Source organism: Populus trichocarpa, chromosome 9 (assembly GCF_000002775.5).
Source record: "Populus trichocarpa isolate Nisqually-1 chromosome 9, P.trichocarpa_v4.1, whole genome shotgun sequence".
In the NCBI taxonomy this organism is placed as follows: domain Eukaryota; kingdom Viridiplantae; phylum Streptophyta; class Magnoliopsida; order Malpighiales; family Salicaceae; genus Populus; species Populus trichocarpa.
The window spans coordinates 896,175-917,935 of NC_037293.2; the positions used below are offsets into that span (position 1 = coordinate 896,175).

The 21,761-nt window shown below is 30.6% G+C and overlaps 1 protein-coding gene across 1 annotated transcript; it reads left to right on the plus strand.

The window, feature by feature from the left end:
* Positions 1–10,182: 10,182 nt before the first annotated feature.
* LOC7463332 (protein RGF1 INDUCIBLE TRANSCRIPTION FACTOR 1) lies at positions 10,183–11,905 on the plus strand. The gene is made up of 4 exons (XM_024607979.2): positions 10,183–10,321; positions 10,413–10,589; positions 10,692–10,913; positions 11,415–11,905. Exons 1-4 carry the CDS (start codon positions 10,319–10,321, stop codon positions 11,628–11,630), a joined length of 618 nt encoding a protein of 205 aa, XP_024463747.2. The 5' UTR covers positions 10,183–10,318; the 3' UTR covers positions 11,631–11,905.
* The last annotated feature ends 9,856 nt before the right edge of the window (positions 11,906–21,761 follow it).

Here is a 21,761-nt window from a genome sequence, read left to right on the forward strand (position 1 = left end):
GATAAACTTGTTATCAATCCCAAAAAATGGATGCAAAATCAATACATTTTTTTTAATGCTACAAACACAAAATGATTTCTTTGTTTTGTTTTTTTTTCCTTATGCTAATCATGGTATTTTTTATGCTAAATGCAAAGTGATGTTTTTTTTTTTTAGCTTGGCCATATGCAATTTATAAAGAAAAAACAATTTTATGAGATTTTTATTTTTTCCTCTTTTTTGTTATTTGTTTTAACAAATGCAAAAAATTAAAAATCATGTAACACACATATTTCACTAATTCACTTACACACACTTATAATTACACATATTACATGTAATCAAAACACACAAAATCATCCAAAATTTGCAGAACCTTCTGAACAATATCCAAACAAGGTCATAAGCTGTAGGGATGCATTGAACATGAGGGAGTAATGGCGGTGCGTGGGTTCCACACACCACCATCACTGTCAGCGTTTGGTTTCATATGCTGTCGTCGATTGAGAAAGTTGGTGGATCTGAAGTGACTTTTCCCCCTCTTCCTTTCCCTATCGACGATGAGTGTTACTGCTGCTTGCAAAACAAAGAAATCAACACATAATATAATTATTTTTATTTTTTATTTTTTATTTTTTTTTCAGATCTGCTTCTATTTTCTTCCTCACAGGTTCATTTTTTCTTGTTTCGTCTCTCTCTCTCTACTAGTTTCTGTGGTGGTTGGCTAGTCTAGAGGGAAAGGAGGCTAGTCTAGTAAGGGAAGAAGACGACCAATGAGATGATTTTATGGGTTTGTTGGTTATGGGAAATAGATGAGAGGGGTTGTGAGGGGTAATGATTGACCTTGTATGGTGTGGTAGGCTGGGTTGTGAGGGAGGACAATCAAGGCTAGAAGAGAGTTCTAGGTGGTTGGCGACTTATTTACTAAAAATAAGGTTAGTTTTTTTTGTATTGTGTGGGTGTGCATGGGGTGTTTTTTTATGGCCAATGCTCCCCCATGTTATTTGTGGCTTACGGTTGTATTTATTGCATAGAAGTTTCAAAGTCCCAAACAAACACAAACTCTATCTTTTTTTTTTCAAATTTAAATTTGTTTAAAATTTAAAAATTGAAAGAACTAAAAATATTTTGATGATCTTTTTCAAACTAAAGATCAGGGGGAAAATAACAAAAGCACACTATAGTCTCTGGTTTTCTACAAGTTGACAAATCACACTTTTAACCAAAATCAATCCTTGGTATTTTAATATCTAATTTTTATTCTCTTTGAAAATTAAATTAAAAGCAAATAGGTTAAAAATTGAGTTGTAACAATTAGGAAAAGAATCATTTTCAAATAAGAATTTCACAAGTCAATAGGTCACAAATAACAATATATGTATTGCATCTACTGACCTATATAGCAAGACCTTTTTAAAGTCTGATTGGCTTAAAATTTTAATACAATATATAACAATATGTCTAGAAACTCATTTGTAAATTTTTGTTTCAACCCATATATTTCTCTTAGAACACTTGTTCAAAGCCACTAATTAGTAGAGTTTATCCGTAAATTTCTATTCTCTCTTCACTCCTTTAGTGGCCAATCTTACTAGGGTTTTCTCTTTTAGCATACATGAATTTCTTTGTTATAAATTTTGAATTTTATCTTTCCTTAACACTAACTTCTAGTCTCATTATTTTGGTCCTTAATAAACAATAAGTACACTATTTTATTTAAATAAAATGACGTAGTTTTGGTGTTTAGGGTAAAATTATGTTTTAAACTTCCTCTTTTAATTTCAGCCCTTAAACTTTCAATTGTTCAAGTATGTCCTTAATTGAGTTTTTACTATAGGAATCAATTCAATTCACCCCTGTCAAGTTTTAAAAGTGCCTCCTAATTCCAGCGTGTTTTTCATCTTGGTCCTTGGTTTTAGATATTTTCAATTTTATCTTCAATTGACCTTTAAACTTCTAATTTCTTCAATTTCACCCATTTTTTCAACCAAATTTAGCCCATGAATTTTTGCACCTTTAGTAAAAAGGTCCTTAGTCATGAATTTCATCAATTTGGCCCTTAAATAACCCCTAAACTTTGATTTTCTTGTAATTTTATCTCCAATTTCACGCAATTGAGCTTAAAATATTAAATCTTGTCCTCTAAAATTTCAATCTTCTTAATTAAGCCCAAATTAAGCTTTCAAACTTAATTTTTCACCAATTAAATCTCTAATAGAATTGATTTGAACCATTAGAAGTACAATTAAGTCCTTGCACCTAATTAAATCTTTTTATTTGACCCAAATTAATTCTTAAACTTAATTGAAACTTTAATTGAGCCCATTATTAAATCATACCGGTCTATTAAAAATCTAATTAACTCCTCATACTTATTTTTTTTTTAAATTTGTCCAAAACTAATTTAATTTGACCTTTAATCTACATTGTTTTTTGATCTTGGATACAATGAGGTACAGTTAGGCTTCGATGTTGTCTAAAATCCCAGTCTAGTTCTTCAATGTGTCTACAACCCTTCTTAACCTGCTCCTACCAAGTTGCTAATATGTTTTTATTTTCATCTTTTTATTTTTTGTTGCTTTTCATTTTTTGATTATTTTTCTTTGATTTTTTTAAGACGAAGATAATATTTTTAGGGTGGACCTAAAATTGGGTTATGACAATGTATAACAAATGGAAGGAAGAGTGTATGTTATGATTGTTGTGTGGTACTGTATCATGGCCTATTTGTTGTTACCTATTGACTTGAGATATTTATACACCTTAGTTGACATGAACTTGCCTCATGGGTAGTATAGTTGTAGACATGCCATGTAAGAGTAATTATGGATAATAATTACCTTTACTGCACAATTAATGTAACACCCCAAGCTTTTAAGGTAAAATTCACACAATCATCAAGTTAAAAATGAGAAAAAATCCCAGGAAGTTTTTTTTCCTTTAAAATAAGAAATAATTATGAATTAACTATCATAATTGCATTCAGACATTAACATAATGCAAATTTTAAATTTCAATTTACTACATAAAATTTCAACAAAATAGTACTACATAACTTTTATACATACAAATTAGAAGCATTATTAAATACAACCCAAAAGAAAATTCTTCCATTTTCCTATTAATTTAAGTGACTATATAGAGGGAACAACCATGCATCAATTAAGGGTTATGCTGCTGAGATGAACCTGCATATTAATTTGAATAAACATAAATAAATTAATTATGATAATCTAATAAATTTTTCATTACACTAACAATTTTCTTTTAATTCATCTATCATCAATTTCTATAATTTCCCACTTGTCAACGCACCAATCTTGTAAAAAAAATAACTGCTTTTATTGGTCGCCCATTTACATGGCACCAATTCCAAACTAGGACACTGGTCCAACCATCAGCCCAATCTCAGATAACGGTGTTAGAGAGGGTTAAGAAGAGTGTTGATGGATAAGGTAATGAAATTGAAAAAATTATCTACAATTGTGATAAATTGCAAAATGATGATAAATTAGGTAAGCTAGTTCTAAGAAGGTGTCTTTGGAAACATTATAGTGTATATAACATGGCAAGGAATTGATTTTGAATGAGGATAAATTAAATTGGTAATGTTTGAATGCTATGGAATTGTTGATGAAACTGGACAGTTTTGTCTCTTGGTCTTCCAAAGAGAATTCGAGCATGAAAATGGGGGAATTTAGACTAGGTCTTTGTATATAAATTGTAGCCTTGGATGTTAGCTATCCAAGGAAGTTTCCCTTACTTAATTGGGATTTTTACAACTCCATCTATGCGCTAATAACCGAGATGGGTCGGGACAGACCCTACTGAAGAGTTGACCATCTTCTCGATAATAGGTAGTTTGAGGGCTTTAGGAGCAGAACTGGGATCTTCTCCCTTCAGTGGACTTATAACCCTGTTTCTTAGCTTTCTGAGGGATTAAGTCATTCCTTAAACTGAACTATATAATGTTAGTTATGGACGAAACACAAAACAATGTCTGAAATGAGAAATTACGTCGATTGTGATGTTGGTTTGCATTCTTATTTAAGAACCTAAGAAAAAAGGATTTAATGGGAACGTGAGATGTAAATTTGAGAAAAAAAGGGGTAATATTGAATGAGATGATTAAAGAGAAATTCGTATAGATTTTGAATTTAAAATGAATAAACACTAATGAGTAAAGACGTGGTATACATGTTGATGCAGGGGGAGCCCAGGACCCAGACAATAGTTGGAGACTACTAGTGAAGCTTTTACAGGAGATAGGTGCCTAACACCTATGCTTTTTATTTTCTTTCATTTTAAATTGTTGGGCATGTTAGTGCTTTGAATGTGGTAGTCTATGTTTATGATATTAATAAGAAAAAAAAATGAAAGGGGATTGGTATGAATAGAAGGTTGAGATTACAATAATTACCTATCTGGGTTTGGATAGCTAATGGTATTAATGAAGTTTCATTGGTACCGACATTTCATATGACATTAATAGCTATCCAAGTTTGGATAACTAATGGTATCAATGAGATTTCATTGTTGCCGACATTCCTTAAATTGATTAGTCAATCTCGGGTAATTAGGTGACTAATATGTTATTACAAATTACTAACATCGACACGGTTACTCCTGGTTAATGGAAAAAGATAAGTTGATTAACTATTTCGGGTCGAGAATAGTTAATTATATCTATAGATCGCATTGGTATTGACAACCATTCCTGGTGTGATTAGCTACTCCGGGTAAGGAGGCTAATGATGTTAAGGGTTCTTGACATCGACAACTTTGATGTTAAACCATAGTGGATAAGAATTGATTAACTATTCCGGAGTAGGAATAGTTAATGATATCAATCGTTTGTATTGATATCGGCACTTGAATGGAATTGATTAGTCTAACTCGGTATTGAAAGACTAATGATACTAATAAGATTCATTGGTATCAACAATTACCCTTCAAAGAATGTAAGAGAAAGCATTGATTAGTTATCTCGAAAGAATGAGATAAACTAATGATACCAAGAGAGGAATATCTTGGTATCAAATAAAAATAGATTCATAAGGAGATGGTATTCGAAACCATTGAGTTGTGTTGAGATTTTCAAGATGAAATTATTCTCGGCAAATGGGTTAGGATATTAGATGGATATTGGTAATAGATGGAAAATATACGTTGTAAAAGAGGTATGTCTAATTTTATGTAACAAAAGAAATGCCATGGAAATTATTACCTATCGTTGTTATTTTTTGTTACTACCTTTTATAATTATATGTACATGTTAATTTTTATTTTCAGGTTTACTAGGGTCACGTTAGGAGCAATTTTAGTTTAGTTACCTTTTGCTTTTAGCCATATAATTATTTTGTAAATTAAGATACTTATCTCCCAAAACTTAAAATATAATATTAACCCGTAAATTTGGATGTATGACTTCAATCTAATGTTTGTAATTCTAACTACCTATTTAACCATGCATGTTTATAGTTGAAATTAAATCCTTCACTTGACTTACATTATATGACGTTATTATGCAAGATATAGTTTATATGATGATATTATGTAACAATTCAATTATGCATTATTATTTTGTGAACTTGAATTGTATGATATTGAATAAGACGTGTTATATTGATGATGATGAATTGGGTTGAGATTTAAGATTATTGGATCGGGTTGTGAAATAAAATTGGAAGTGTAATATAATTTTATCGATAACTTGAGACCTTCCGGTATAGGGGAATCTCTGCCGAGATTTTGGTGAAACCTGTATAAAAAACATTTCTTGAAATTTCCATTAATTACTGTTGCGTGTTTTCCTGGAAATTAAGACTGTTACAGAAGGGATAAGCTTTCTTTAGCTAATCTTTCTTAATCTCTTTTGATAAAAAGGTAAAAAAAAAGGAAGTAAAATATCCTTCCTATGATTGATTTCAATTTTGGTTCAAATTGAAGAAAGTTAAGTGTTTGCATGTTATGGAAGGGTAAGGTTTTATAGGTTGGGATTAATGTTAGAATGATTTAACCTTATAGACATATTATTGTATGAAATTAATCACTAGGTAAAAAAAAGATTTAAAAGTAGATGAAAGAAGAATGAAACTCTTTTTTTATAAGAGAGAGTTTTGGCCTAGGTAGTGGTAGGAGAATAAATGTTTGAGGAAGGAACTATGCTTAATTGGGATGCATGAGATGTTTGATAACATAGGGATTTAGGGTGTGCATTGGTATGAGGCCATTGTTATATAAATCAAGCATAATTGTGTTCCTGGACATTGAATATAGGTGAGTGAATTGAATGTTTAAGATGAACTATCATGTTCTGATAGGAGATACAATCACACCTAGGTCTTAGTCCAGAGCTAGAAGCGAGACCTCATGTTCGACTAGTAGGTGACCTAAACCTAATTATCTATTATCGTATGTCGTACTTGTAGTAAATGCAATCTTGTTATATATGCAAATTATGAACTGTAAATTGATAGATGATAAGTGAAAATAATGGAGAATCTCTAAACTTGATTAACCATTCTGGGATATGGAAGCTAATGTTTTCAATAGGTTTTCATTGATGTCGACATTTGAATAATGTATTTTTTATTACGTGAGATTGAAATGGGTTGGATTTGTCTACCAGGTTGTGAAGCATTATCATATCAACAAAAATTTTTGTTTATATTTATATTGAATGAATTGAAAGCATTAGCCATTCTGGGTTATGGAGGCTAATGATGCTAATGGGGGTTACCTTAGCATTGACAATGCTTGACAATTGATTAACATCCATTAAGTGGATGTTAATGATACCAGAAAATTGGTAGCAACATGATTTTAACTTGTTATCGGGTGTTGACAACTATGGATAATGTTTTAGAAATTGAATCATTGTATGGATTAGATGGCTCATGTTGTGAAGACTTAAGAGATGAAAATGAGAGATATCAAGTAAGGAGTTTTTAACGATTTAATAGTTAAATTGGTTGTTATAGTTGACTTCTTTAACATTGATATATGATGTATGTGCTCACATTATATTGATATATTGTTGACTTTCATGTGCATCACACTCAGTAAAAGACTAACTTTTATGTGAAGTCACGTTCATTTTGATATTGATTTGGTAGTGAAACCATTTTGTTATTGTATTTATTAAAATTGTATTATATAGGATATTTCAAGAATTATAATGTTAACTTAAACATATTTATATTCATTTTGCTCTAAGTTAAGATTGTAAGTTACATATTATTCACTAAATACTTTAACATTATAAGTTTGCTTGTGTTATTGTACATCATTAAGATTACTGAACTTAAAATCTTTATGTGTATGTGTTGAACTATATGTTTGGAAAAATATCATTTGAGAGTGTTGTTTGTGAATGGTTGAGATCTAGGGTAAATGAATCAAGTGTTGAAAGGTTAAGATGCATGTGTTAAACATCATATCGTGTGACCCGAAATGAGGGAAATAGTTTGGTACATAAATAAAAGGTTTTAAATTAATTTGTGTAAATCGATTGGCCACTTGGGATCACTGGGTGAACCGATCGACCACTTGAAAGATTGAACAGTAAAACTAACTACTGTCCAATTTGGTTGATCAAACAGATCAACCGATACCACTAATAGTGAACTGTCTTGGAAATCAATGGAGTTGTATTTTGTAGAAGTATGAAACCTTACTAAGTAGGAAGGATTCGTGATAATATATATAAAATTCCTCACACTATACAATTAATTATTTGAAAGTATTCCTGGGAAAATGAGGACATTACACAATTACACTATCTTATTATTTAAACCCATAACTCATTTGTTTTTGTTTCAAATTATTTTTTTGTGTTCTTAAATTTTAATATGTTGATGCCAAAAATAAAATTTAAAAAATAAAAAAAAACATTATTTCAATGTATTTTCTAGCGAAAAGTACTTTGAAAAGAAATCACTACCGCAATGTTATACGAGCTTTAAATCAAGATATTTCCATCGTACAATTTCCACAGACTGAGAATGCACCTTATTAAAATATTTCTAGGCTTCACCATAAAAAAAGGTGCACCATAACTCCATCCACTGCATCATGTGAATGATGCTATGTCATGTTCTTAGCAGTCTTTTTGTGACATGAATAACCTTTGCAATCTATGTGTGATTGAGAAGTATCTAAGTTTCATATGTGCAATAATAATCCTTTCCTTGCCAATTTTGAGTTTATAACGAGTATGCCAGCATATTCTGCACTCAGTCAACTCTGAATTTTCAAGGTAGTATAACGTGTAGAAGTTTAGACACATGTTAATTTTCTGATATCCTATAAAATTTCATCATGGGTTTATCACTATAAAATTTATCTTTTAACCTATTCTCTTCAGGTTGCTTTTTGCTCATTCAACAATTATGCCATAACCAACCTCATGAACCATTATGGTGAACACTTATGCAATGACCAATAATTTGTTGTGATTTGTGCACTCATCCCATAATGATTCTTCAGAGTCTTTAAAAAGATAAAAAAACTTGGTCGCGTCTGTATTAGATTCTTCATCTACTATTGGACATTAACCGATATAACCTTGATGCTTTCTAATTGCATCCATAACCATATTCCTATAAGAATTACTATTATCATCTACAACTTCATGTACATTGCTAGAACTAGAAGTTGACCCAACCATCCTTTCTATCATGATCTCGTGAGGAACATATGGTTATCCGTGTACAAACCAACATAGGTATCTCTCTATGAATTTTTTTTTTGTAGAAGATGCATCGTTACAACATCTGGATCAAGAAACATTTTATTTTTACACCTATTATATGGATATCTAATAATGCCTCCACTAATATTTCTCAGATTAGATAGTGAATAATTAATAAAAGCCTAAACCCCATTACAATAATTCATCTTATGCAATCCTTCAAGTGAATCTCGATATATCCATGAATGATTATCAATTACTTATGTGAAACCTATTTAGAATATTGATGACAACATGTATTAATTAATTACGTAAACTAAATAAATAACAGAACATTGATTTAACTCAAACTTATTCAAACTATTTTAGTAGTACTACTAATTCATTATCAATTATTTACATAAATTCAAATTTCTATATATTTACCAAAAAACTCAACTCAATAATAAAATTGACCTGTTAAATAAAACATTATTTATTTCATCACAAAACACCTAAGTCACAAATTCAAATTAAATTTCATCAATTTACAAAAAAATAAAATTTTACAAAATGTTAAACATACCCTAAAATATATACATTATATATTCATACAACAAATTTATATGGGAAAAAAGCTATAAAATTAATAAGTAAACACTCAAACAAAATACATATACTATAAAAATATACTATAAAAATTAACATTTTAAAATTGAGTTAAAAAAAAAGGGGTAGTCTTGCTTACTTGAAGTGGATAATCATCAATAAAATTTGAATCAAAACAGGAATGTTGACAAACTGAGTGTTGGGGTGGCCGAATTTGTAGTGGGGGTTGATTTGTGATAAAATTAGGGGGGGTGTGTTGTTTGTTGCAAAGAAAAATAAAGAATGAAGAAGAAATCGGGGGGAGAGAGAGGAGAGTCGCTTGTCAGGTCGTAAATTAAATATTACAGACGAATTTACCGATCGATTTAATGGAAAATTTTAAATTTGTTGATAATTTTATCTGTAAAAATAACATGTTATCATACTTCTTGGATTTTTTTTTCATTTTTTATTTTCCCACTATAATTTTCTTAGTATATATTGAGGAAATATTTTTATTGGTGTTTACTGATGGATACTACGATGACATATTCAGTCAAATAAATCCACCATAATCTCCCAACAAAAATATTTTATTTATTTATATTTATTAATTTTCTAGTAGTATAGAATTAAACAAAAAGTGTAATAATTGAGATGGGTTAATTATAAGGTTTAGGCTTTAAAAAAAAAAAACTTTGTGTTTTAAATTGTGGCGTATCGACGTTGGCTGCCATATCATTTTAAGAACTCATTCTTAAAAAATAGCATTACTCCCCTTTTTTTTTAATAATTTCTCCTATATTCTTTCCTTTTATTATTTCTTGATTTTATTAATCCAACGATAGGATAACCCTTTTAACCTACCCCCGTAGATCTCAACCGTTACATTAACCTTGTGTTTTAGCATGCCTTTACATACATTCCTTGTCCTCTTGCCATTTCCTTTGTTTTGTCGGTATATCTTAAGCATCTCTTTTATTTTCTCTGAACCCTCCACACCACCCTCTCTCCCTTCCTGGAATACACGTTTTGTTACTTTTGGTGCCTCCATTGCTACATTGGTCCTTCTTGATAATGGTAACCATAATGGAGTTATTTTGATTTTAATTTATGCACATGAATAGTTGACCCAGTTGATGGTTTTAATATATCGGGTGCTTCAATACAGGAAATGTTGGTACCACCATGGCTTGAATCATTATTGTCGGCTGCATTCTTCACCATTTGCCCCAGGCATAGAGAAGCCCCACGTAGCGAATGCAACATGTTCTGCCTTGATTGCAACACCGATTCCTTTTGCTTCTATTGCCGATCAACTCAGCACAAAGATCATCCTGTTATTCAAGTAATTCATCTTTTATGTTTCGGCGAGTCATTATTGTTTCCATTCTCATCGCGTGAATGCAACATCTCTGAAAAATATATGTGTGGGGATATGTGAAAACAGATCAGAAGGTCATCGTATCATGATGTTGTTAGGGTTGCTGAGATTCAAAAGGTTTTGGACATTAGTGGAGTTCAAACTTACGTTATAAACAGTGCTAGAGTTCTTTTCCTTAATGAGAGACCACAACCTAAGAGTAGCACTAGTAAAGGAGTCTCTCATTTATGCCAAATCTGTGGGAGAAGTCTTCTGGATCCCTTTCGTTTCTGTTCTTTGGGATGTAAGGTCAGTACTTAATTTCTTCTCGTTTCTCTCATCAGATTTCTACCGACCCTTTCCTTTCAAAACTGTCCCACATTGTCATTTAAAACTAGGACAATTGTTGTTATACCAAAAAGCTGCATCTCTTATTTGATTTCTACCCTCTGCAAACCAAATTATTATCACATAATTTTACTTTGTAGTTTTCAATTAGTGACATTGTGGTTGTACCAAGATTTGAGAAGTATGTTTGGTAATAAGCAGCTCAATGTGTTTTTTAGAAATACTTATTTATCTTTTTATTTTTAACATCAGTCTATTAAAATTATCAAAAAAAAAAAAACTTTTAAACAATATTAATTTAATGTTTTTAAATAAAAAACAGTTTAAAAAACATTTAAAAAAACAAGATGTACTACGCAAAGGAGCTAGCTAGATTAATTTGTAAAGTCTCCTGTTCCTGATGGACTTGTTATTTTGCTTGGATAATGGTTTAAACAAAAGTTAACTTGGTATTTAATCCAGCTTGTAGGAATAAAGAACAGTGGAGATACCAACTTTAACTTAAGCACCAAGAACGAGGAAAATAGAGATGGAATGGCAAGAAGATTGCCATTAAAGGAAGAAGAAGAATTGCGTGAAGGAAGCCAGCAAGACATGTACAAAAGCACGCCAATTCCACCACATTCTACTTCAAGAAGGAGAAAAGGCATCCCCCATAGGGCACCTTTAGGACCCTAATCATTAATTAGCATGCTTAAAAACTCTTTTATATCCAGCTCATTCTTCACAAGCCAGCATATGGGCCGGGGAAAGATAAAATTTGATAAACAAATTAGAGTAATTATGGATTTCAAAGTTTTAGCAAAGAAAAATAATTGTAGTTTACAATTAAGTGGGTGGGGGCTCAGTAATAATGGTAGCAATAATGTTCGGGGACATGCAATGGTGTAAATGTTATGTGCCCACATGAACCGTTTTTATATAAAGAAAACCCACAGCTCAGCTTTTTTTAATTACAAGTTCATGAAGGGTGCAAGAACACATGCACGATGCTAGACGAAATTCTTTCTTTGAAAAAATACATTCCTTTGTAGAGTTTAACCCCCGGCCCCAATATTTGTCCAAATTGGAGGTCAATTCATATACATTTTGGCATTTAAAGCTTCCAAGCCAAAACCATAATCAAGTGAAAGAATTTAACATAAATATTGCTGAATTTAACACAAAAAGATTGGAAATAGGGTGTGTTAAACTATTGGTATAATAAAAGAGTATTTATTGTAATTCATTCCTTTTTAATTAAATATTACTTCTTCTTTTTTGTACACATGGTGCTCCTTTACCTTTTTAACTGTTATCATCTATTAAATTTTGTAACGAAGAGTTCAATTAAAAAGGCATGATTGTTTTTTATTTTTTGGATCCGAACTTTGAGATGAGTATTTTGAAAATTTTATTAATTTTTTTTAATATACTGGCTAATATGATAGGTTTGTTTTTAAGATTGTTAAAAAAAAATAGATTTAGTATTAATTAATATGTAAACTGATTTTAATATTCTTCAAAAAAAACAAAAATACTAAGTTTTTTAAATTGGAATTTTCAACAAGAGCATTGTCATTCAAATCACTATTCCATAACTAAACTAAATGATTTAGTGCATGTTTGAGTTGATATTTCCTTTTCTTTTAAATAAAGAAGCGATCTTCCCTTAAATATATATATCACTATATATTGGTCAATTTCTTTACTTAACTTCGTTGATTTCAACGATTGTAAAGAGTTTTATATTGATCAATTTTAACTTTAATTTTAATTTTTTTTAAAAAAACAATATCATTTTTATGACATTTTTTCATACAAAAAATTATATTTATTATGTGTTTTTTTATTAATTTATCTTTGTGATTTGCCATTAATTATCCTGGTTATTTTTAGCTTATTTTTAATTTTTATATATAATCGTTTTGTAGAAAGTTTGATGTCAATCTATAAAAATAGAAAACTCATTAATTTAGTTATTTGTAAAAATCAAATCTTGACATTGGCCCCTTTTAAAAAGAGACTTATTATTTTGGTTATTCACGAAAAAAAAATTGTCATTAGTTCCCTAAAAGGACACTTGTCTTTTATAGGATTTTAACATCGATCCTTATAAAAAGCATAGTTATAAAACCTAACTCGGTAGTAAAATGACTGGCTCATAGGTCTAATGGGTCAATCTGAATAAAAAACCAAGGCACACGTTAATATGATTGTTTTGACATAAAATATCACCTTAACATATATGCTAGCATAATTAACAAGAAATATCACATTAACATATATACTAACATAATTATTTAGCATCAATAGATTAGAAGGTGCATTTGTCTTCAAATAAACAAACCTTTAACATAATTTAAAGATATTAAAGATAAAGATAATAAAATAACAAGTTGTTCTAGAGATAAATAATTTAATATAATAGATATAAGGTAATAACATTCAAACTCCAGTTTGCATTAGAATTCATAAATCAATATCCTAATTTCATTTTGCATTAGAATCCATAAATCAACATCCTCAGCTAGATAAAAAAAAACAAAAAATTTTAGAATATGTTGAACACTTAACACTAGTAGAATTAAAAAAAAAAAAAGAATGGCAAAGTACAAGACCTCATTGGAATGACCACACTTTTTCTAACACAAAACATTTTTATTTTGGTTGAATATAGGCATTAAGTTCTTCAGTATCCATAAGAGCAAAATTTGAATCAAATGTCAATGGAATTGAGCCAACCTCATTAATGTCTATTGAAACATCATTATGCTCCTGTATATCTTCATTATCACAGTCATCCTCAATCTCATTTATCTCCTGTATATCTTCATTATCACAGTCATCCTCAATCTCATTTATATTTATCAAATCTACAATTGAAACATAATTAACTAATAAACATTACATATTAAACAATAATTTATTTTCAAACAAAGTTATAACTAAAGATAAAATCTTATATTACCTTCATTTAAAGTATCTTGAATAGTTATGGTTGATAAATCACGGTGAAAGATTTCTACTTCTTCGGTTGTTAAAGATGATGAATTGTCTTCTACTACCAAATTTTCAGTATTAGAAAATGCCTCAAAATTAATTAGATCATAAGTCTGTCCTTTCCAATAATTTCTACAAAATCAAAGTTAAGGTACCAAATATAAGTATTAATGATGCTACTTAATAATATAAGTAACTTTTGAAGAATTAGAGAAAAGAAAATACTTTTTTTTAATCTCAAATTATAATCGACATAAACTAGGTCATTAAGTCTGTGATGCTCCAATCGATTTCTCTTCTTAGAATGGATGTGCTAAAAAATATCCAATTCCTTTCGCATCTTGAAGAACTACAAGTTTGACTTAAAACTCGTATAACTAGCTTTTGGAGATTTGGAGCACAAGTTCCATACAACACCCATCATTCATCTATATACAAAATTAATATGTAAGATTATGTCAAGATAATATTTTAAGATTACTTTGAATATGAAAATAATAATATACTTGGAGGTAAAAGGGTGCGATCATTTCTCGCGGACACTTTACTAAAGTCATGTTCTGCATTCCTAAACAACTTCATTTCACTTGTAAGCTTGCTTAACAGTATTGCATTTCCATTTGCATACTTCTCAACAACATCTAGAAGTCTGGAAATAATATTTGTATATCTATCCATTAGATTAACATCATATTGACATCGAGGATTCAACCAAAATTCCGTTGCATAAAGCTTCTTATACAATTGTCCATCCCATCTATTGTTAATGATATCTAGGAAAGGTTGCACCTTAGATTGACATCATATTGAAATTGATGATTCAACCAAAATCCCGTTATATAAAGCTTCATTTACAATTGTCCATCCCATCTATTGTTAATGATGTCTAGGAAAGGTTGCACCTTAGTCCTTTTCTTTTGAAATCTCCCCAACATTTCTTCATTTGCAGAATGGATAGCCTCATATAAATATCTCATAACAGGTCCATCATCACTACCAACAATTCGTAGAACTTGAACTAATGGTTCGGTCATTCGTACAATTGATGCACATTCTTCCTAAAATATAGAGTTCAACACACTATCAACAAACCTTTTTCATTTGCTATCTTTAGCATTAGTAGAGGAGACCCATTCTCTAGATCTCACCATAACTCTCAAATTATCTTTGTGTACTAAAATGTTTTGTAAAGTAATGAAATTAGTAGCAAAGCGAGAAGGAGCTGACCGAAGTATTTCTTTCCCTCTAGTGAGCTTCCTCATCAAATGCAATGGATAACAATGATTATAAATATGCTTTGTAATACTATAAGCATGATCAACAACAGAACAAACTAACTATATAACTTACCAACATCTTGGAGTATGAGGTTGATGCAATGAGCAACATAAAGAGACCAAAATATTGAAGGAAATTCTTCCACCAATAACTTGCTAGCAGCAACATAATTAGAAACATTATCAATCACCATATGCACGATATTTTCAGGCCCAATAAATAAAACAACCTCTTTAAACGACATATACAACAACATAACAGTCTTTAAGGTCTCTGATGCATCTATTATTTAAAAAAAAAATAGTTCCTTTAGGACAATATACTAAGAAATTAAGTAAAGTTCTCCTCTTTTGATCTGTCCATCCATCAGCCATCAATGTGCAACCAGTCTTCCTCCAAGTTTCTCGATAACTCTCAACAAAAATCTTCACTTCATCAATTACCTTTGCCAGGTAATAACCACGAAGAGCATGAAAAATTGGTCTTTTGGCTGTTATACCATTTATAGCATGCTGATAGTAAATAGAGTTAGCAGCATTGAATGACACATATGCATCAATCATCCATTTTGTTATAGCAAGATCACATCGTTCAATAACTTCTTCATTTTTCCAACAACGTTGGAGAGACTTTTGAGCACTATGAGTTGATCTTGGAATAAAATGTCCCTAATTTTGCATTTTCTTTATGTTTTCAAGAACTTATAGTCGATTGTTTAACAATACCAGTGATTTTACTCTTTTCTTTATTGGCAACCTTCGGTGGTAACATTTGCTTCTTACCATCGACTTCAGCATCATCATCATCATTATCATCGTCATCACCTTTACAATCATCTTCTAGTTGTCTAATCATCATCTCTTCATACTCTCTTTGTTTAGCACTATATGAACTGAAATCTGCTTTCATTTCTCTAGCTCTTTTTTCTGTTCAACATTCACCTGAAGATTCAAAAGCATTTAATGACAAACATACGGAGGACATTTGTGACATTGTTCAACTTCTCTTTTAGTTTCAGCCAAATGTTGCTTGAATCAATTTAATGACCTCACCCGTTAAAAACTTTGGCATAATATAAACATACTAATTTGTTTTTCTTACATTCCATACCAAGTTCAGGAGCTTCTCTACAATGATCTCATGCCAAATATGTTTTTTCTCTTATACCACTTGATGTTGACATAGAAATTGAAGGTTTGGATGAATAAGTAGTTGAAGGATCAATATTTGAAGTGCTACCATGTTGAGAAGATATTTTTAAGATCTGTAATAAACCAAATCAAACACTACTTAAAAGATATTTAGTTTATCTTATTAAAATAGCAAAAAAGAGTTTGATCTTATAAAGAGAAATTTATCATAACAGATAATCAGTATGAGAATGATGGGTTTTAAATCCTGTGTGTACACAAATATGCTCCACTAGGTAGACCTGACCTTCAATCAAATGAATTGTTGTCGAACTGCTCTATCTATTAGAATGTGTAAAACTGCTCATATTCCATTCCAATTAGCAAAATTTTTCTTACCATTTACTTATTTGAATGCTTTGCCTAAGATATAGTGTGAAAATTTCAGTTACCTAACACAGTAAAACTCTCATACAAAAATTTAATACAACGAATGATCATTTTACGAGCTGCAACACTGCATATGTGTACATTAGTTTGCAATTCAACTTAGTGGCTGCAACATAAATAGTAAACTCTCGATTATTTAAACAACATGAGCAGCAAAATATAAATAAAGATCATAGAAATGCATACTAATTAATGGAAAAACTTCTATTCAATTAAATGCTTGCAAGCAACCTCTTCCACAGTGAGTAGATTCTCAATTGTTTGACAAACATAAAAAAGCAAAATATAAACTGATTTTCCTAATATCTAAACAACTCAAAAGTTGTTCCGTGAATTCACAAAACCAAGTTTAAAAACCAATGCAACACATTGGAATCCTAAGCTTCACCAATCGAAAAGGTTGTACTTCAATAACCACTAATCATTTCCTTATATGATTAATGACTCTCACCATAACTAATTAACTATCTATTTGCTATAATGACCCATGATTTTCCTATCTATTGCTATATGGGAAGAGTCTTGAAAATTGCTAGGGCAAGAAAGATTTAAAATTAAATAATACATGGTTCTTACCTTGGCTTGAAAATTTTAGGAAAGCAATGGCTTCATCTATTTGGATTACGTTCCTGAGATTCCAGATCTCTTGGTTTTCAAACTTCAAAGAAATTAGGGTAGAACACATTGTTCTTTCCTTTTGCTGTTAGTAAAGTTAATATATATATGCTGGGTCTCGCCTGGGTTGCTCGGGTCATTGGTCGACCAGTCGGGTCAAACAGGTTTTGCTAGGTTTTTACATTTGCCATTCTTTTGCCTAACCAGGAACGGTCCAGCCACTGGGTTGACCGGGTCCCAAGTCGACTTGCCAGACTGATCCGGGTTTAATAACTATGATAAAAAGAAGACTTGTCATCTTAGAGGGTGTTTGGGTGGAAGGTGTGGTTGTTTTTTTTCAAAAAGCTACCACACCTCTTACTAAAAAGCATGTATTTTTTGCTTTTAGAAAGTGTGGTGTGTACCTTAAAAAAAAAGCTACCACACCTTCCACCCAAACACACCCTTAGTTGTTTATAAAGTGGGTATAGACCTATAAGGATGGTAACATTTGAATTGGACTTGACCCATTTAATGCAATTAGTTTCTAAAACATGCTCGAAAGTCGTCATTCTTATTTAATGAGCTTTGATGAGATCACGTTGACCTGACCCAAATTATATATAATATCCATATAAAAAAAATTACATCAATAAATTAAATAATTTTTATTTATTCATTTTTTTCTATTATTATTATTATTATTTTATAAAGATACAATTACCAACAATATTTGATTCACACCACAAATATTAATAGACAAGAATTATTGACATAAACAGGGTTAAACGCAGAAACAATAAAAATATTCATCACTTTTCTTTTTGGTATGATATTGATCTTGGGGTAAAAATGTCATAAAAATGGCTGGAAAGGTTATAGATCTTCTAGGAAGAAAAGATCTACCGGTGGTGTGGGAAAAATCTAGAGACCAATTATAGTGATGGGTCAGATGGGTGGAAGGGTTTGTTGTTTTTAAAATGGGCATTGGCTGGGTTTATGTGAGGGAGATGGTTACTGTTGATGGTGTTGTGGGAAATGGAAGGGATTTTCTAGTGTTATTGTGGTGAGGAAGATGGTTACTATTGGTTTTGGTTCTTGTCCTCCCGTCCTCATGTGCTGGTGTTTTAAAAATAGAGAGGGAACTGAAGTTCTGGAGTTTCAATGCTTGGAAACTTGGGGTTTTTTTATTTTGATTGCTGGAATTTGGATCTTGATTTGATTTGCTAGAATTTTAGAATTGAGGAGCTGAATTGAAAGAATGGAATTTGGGTTTAATTGCTGAAATTGCTTGATTCAATTGGATTCAGGACTACATTGCATTAATTGGATGAACCCATGGGACTGAATTGAATCAATTGGAAACGGTTGGACTAAAAATATAAATTAAATGGGTTGGTTTGAATTAATTCAATTCATTTGAACTGTAGTGGAATTAATTGGATTGAATTGGAATGAAACAAATAGTCCTGAAATGAAGTTATATAAATAATCAATTGGTCCTTGGAATATTTTCTCCTTTTTATTACAGTCATTCTCTTTTGATTGTTTCCAATTTCATTCAATTAGAGCTTTAAATCTTGGATTTGATTTCAAATTAATCCCTAAATTGATCTTCGCAATCTAGCCTCTTTCTAATTTAGTCATTGTTTTCTAAATTCCTGTAATTTCAACTGAATTTGTTCTTAATTCCTCTTTTTTTTTAATTGCATATCTAATTGAATCAATTTAGATCTCTAGATTTAACCACTTATTGCAAATTCATCCTTAGTTCTTTAAATTATGTAATTTTAACAAATCTAACTCCCAATTTTGGTTTTCTTCTTCAATTATGCATTCAATTGATTTCAATCTTAGCTATTTGTTTCAAACACGTCTTTGAACTTTCAACTTCTTTCGATTTAGCCAAATTAAATCATTTTCTCAATTTTTTCTACTATTCAAAACTCAATTATGACCCAAAAATTCTCAAATTCAGTTTTCACCTGTTATATTTAATTATCGGTCTAGTTTCAAAACCTAGATATGCATTTTCGGTACTTTCATATTATTATGTTTTTGCAATTTTTATATGATTATTTTTAACCACACATAAATTTAATAAAAATGACCAGGATAGCAAAAATTATTAAAATCAACTAAATTTACATAAAAGACATTTTATTTTGGATTTTCATTTTTGTTTTTAATATATACAAAAATAAAAGTTAACAGACACATCTAGGATAAACGGGAACCGCCAGCTAATCATATGGCGGATGACACATATGATCCTGTTCGAAGTAAAATCCCTCGTGCTAAATCCTTCCCTAATCATGAAAGGGCATTTGCTACAGGCAGAGGTGAGGAGCAATGTCATAATTAATATATATCATGCTCCAATAAAATTAATATAGCTATAACGAATTAGGACCAAGAGGTTTGTTCCCTCTGTGATCTCAGGTTCGAGCCCTGTGGTTGCTCCTATGATGACCACTGGAGGCTTACATGGTCGTTAAGTTCAGGGCCCGTGGGATTAGTTGAGGTACACGTAAGCTGATCCGGACACCCACGTTAAACTAAAAAAATATATAAGTACGAGGACTACATGGGTCTCTTCAAACTTTACTAAAGGAGGTTGTTCATATTGTAGCAATTCGAAATACATATATAATATATAGACACTTGCTTTCCTAACTGTTGGGAGAGCTATAATAAGTATAACACTACTACATGTAGATATGTTTGACTATTTCTTTCCTAGATTCCAAATTATTTAAACCTTTGCGTATTCATGCTCTTATCTCTATTACCGAGCCCTCAAATTTAGCACTATATATACTTGTATTATATATTGATTTATGACTAACGGATCTTGCCGGGTCACATTAAATTTTTTTTTTCCTGTTTTTTTCTTAATTTGGCCCGGTTCCGGCCGAGTCATGGATCAACCCGCCGGGCCGGGCTGGATTTTAAAACTAAGATTATATTAATAATATTTTTTCAAGCAAGTATTTTTCTACTATAGGCTCAGGTCATCATTTGAAAAATTAGATATTGTTATGGCATCGTCAATTAGGAGATGTATTTTTTGGTAATTTGAAACATTTATTTGTTTTCAAACTATAGTATTTTTTATTTCATGTGACACTTATGTTTTGGCTAATAGTCATCGCTTTTCTTATTCTTTTAGTTTTAATAAGACGTTAATAAGTTTTTATTAGTCCATTCGAATGCATGGATCCATCTCTAGTTTTATTTATTTTTTATTATTGTTAGTTTATGATATGTATTTTTTTTTATTGTATTCATATCACTCGGTTATATTTGATAAAATCTAAAGGTGATGTCTTTAATTATTTCTATGAATTTCATAAAATGGTTCAAACTTAGTGTTCATCCATCCATCGTTAAGACTTTTCAATTTGATAATGATAGATAATTCATTTATCATCAATTTTACGAATTTTTTAAGATAAACGGTAACATTCATGGAACTACATGTTCTTATACTCTCAACAAAATAGTGTTGTAGAATATAAAAATTGTAACATATTAGAAAAAACTCGTGCTATGCTATTCTATTTTTAGGATCATGTTATCACCTCCACTATTTACTTAATGAATCATGCTCATTGTTGTGTGTTTGCTTTTAAACACCATTATAATTAGAGTTGAGCAAAAAATTCAAAAAAATCGAGAAAATCAAGAAAATCAGAAAAAAAATAACCGAAAAAACCGAACAGTGAAAAAAAACCGATTAAAATTTTGAAATAACTGACCGGTTCGGTTTCGGTTTTATAAGTCTAAAATCGAAAAAACCGAACCGAACCGAACCCAAACCGAAAAAAATGGGAAAAAAACCGAGCCAAACCAGAAAAAAACCAAGCTAAAACCGAGCCAAACTGAAAAAACCGAGCCAAATACAGAGATTAAACCGGTTGGTTTGAACCGGTTTTGGTTTTTAAAATTTTTTTTTTTGTTTAGTTACTTTTTTATAATAAAAACCGAACCGAATCGAAAATAATTACCTCTAATTATAATGTCTTTCTTCTGATATACACATACTTTTTTTTATTTGACATTAATTATTGCCTCTGCTTCATCACTTAAGTATGTGGAGAAAATTGATGAATATGAGTGTTTCGCTTTCTAATTATGTTAATGCACTATTATCAATATCCTATGCTTGAACAGTGTCTTTGTTCGTTCTTCACAAGCTATATTAAAATTATATATTCAATAATCATGATTTTAAATTTGTTTATAATTTATCAATTCTATGTTATTTTGAGAATATATATTAAAAAACAAAAATTAAGAGGAAGAAAAAAAGCGTGCAAGAAGTAGAAATTTGACAAAGCAAGAAAGCATTTTGGGAAAGACACAGCTAAAC

Coding starts and splice junctions, on each gene's coding strand:
- LOC7463332 (XM_024607979.2), top strand. Junction 10,590..10,691: donor AAGATCATCCTGTTATTCAA/GTAATTCATCTT, acceptor ATGTGAAAACAG/ATCAGAAGGTCATCGTATCA. Junction 10,914..11,414: donor TCTGTTCTTTGGGATGTAAG/GTCAGTACTTAA, acceptor TATTTAATCCAG/CTTGTAGGAATAAAGAACAG.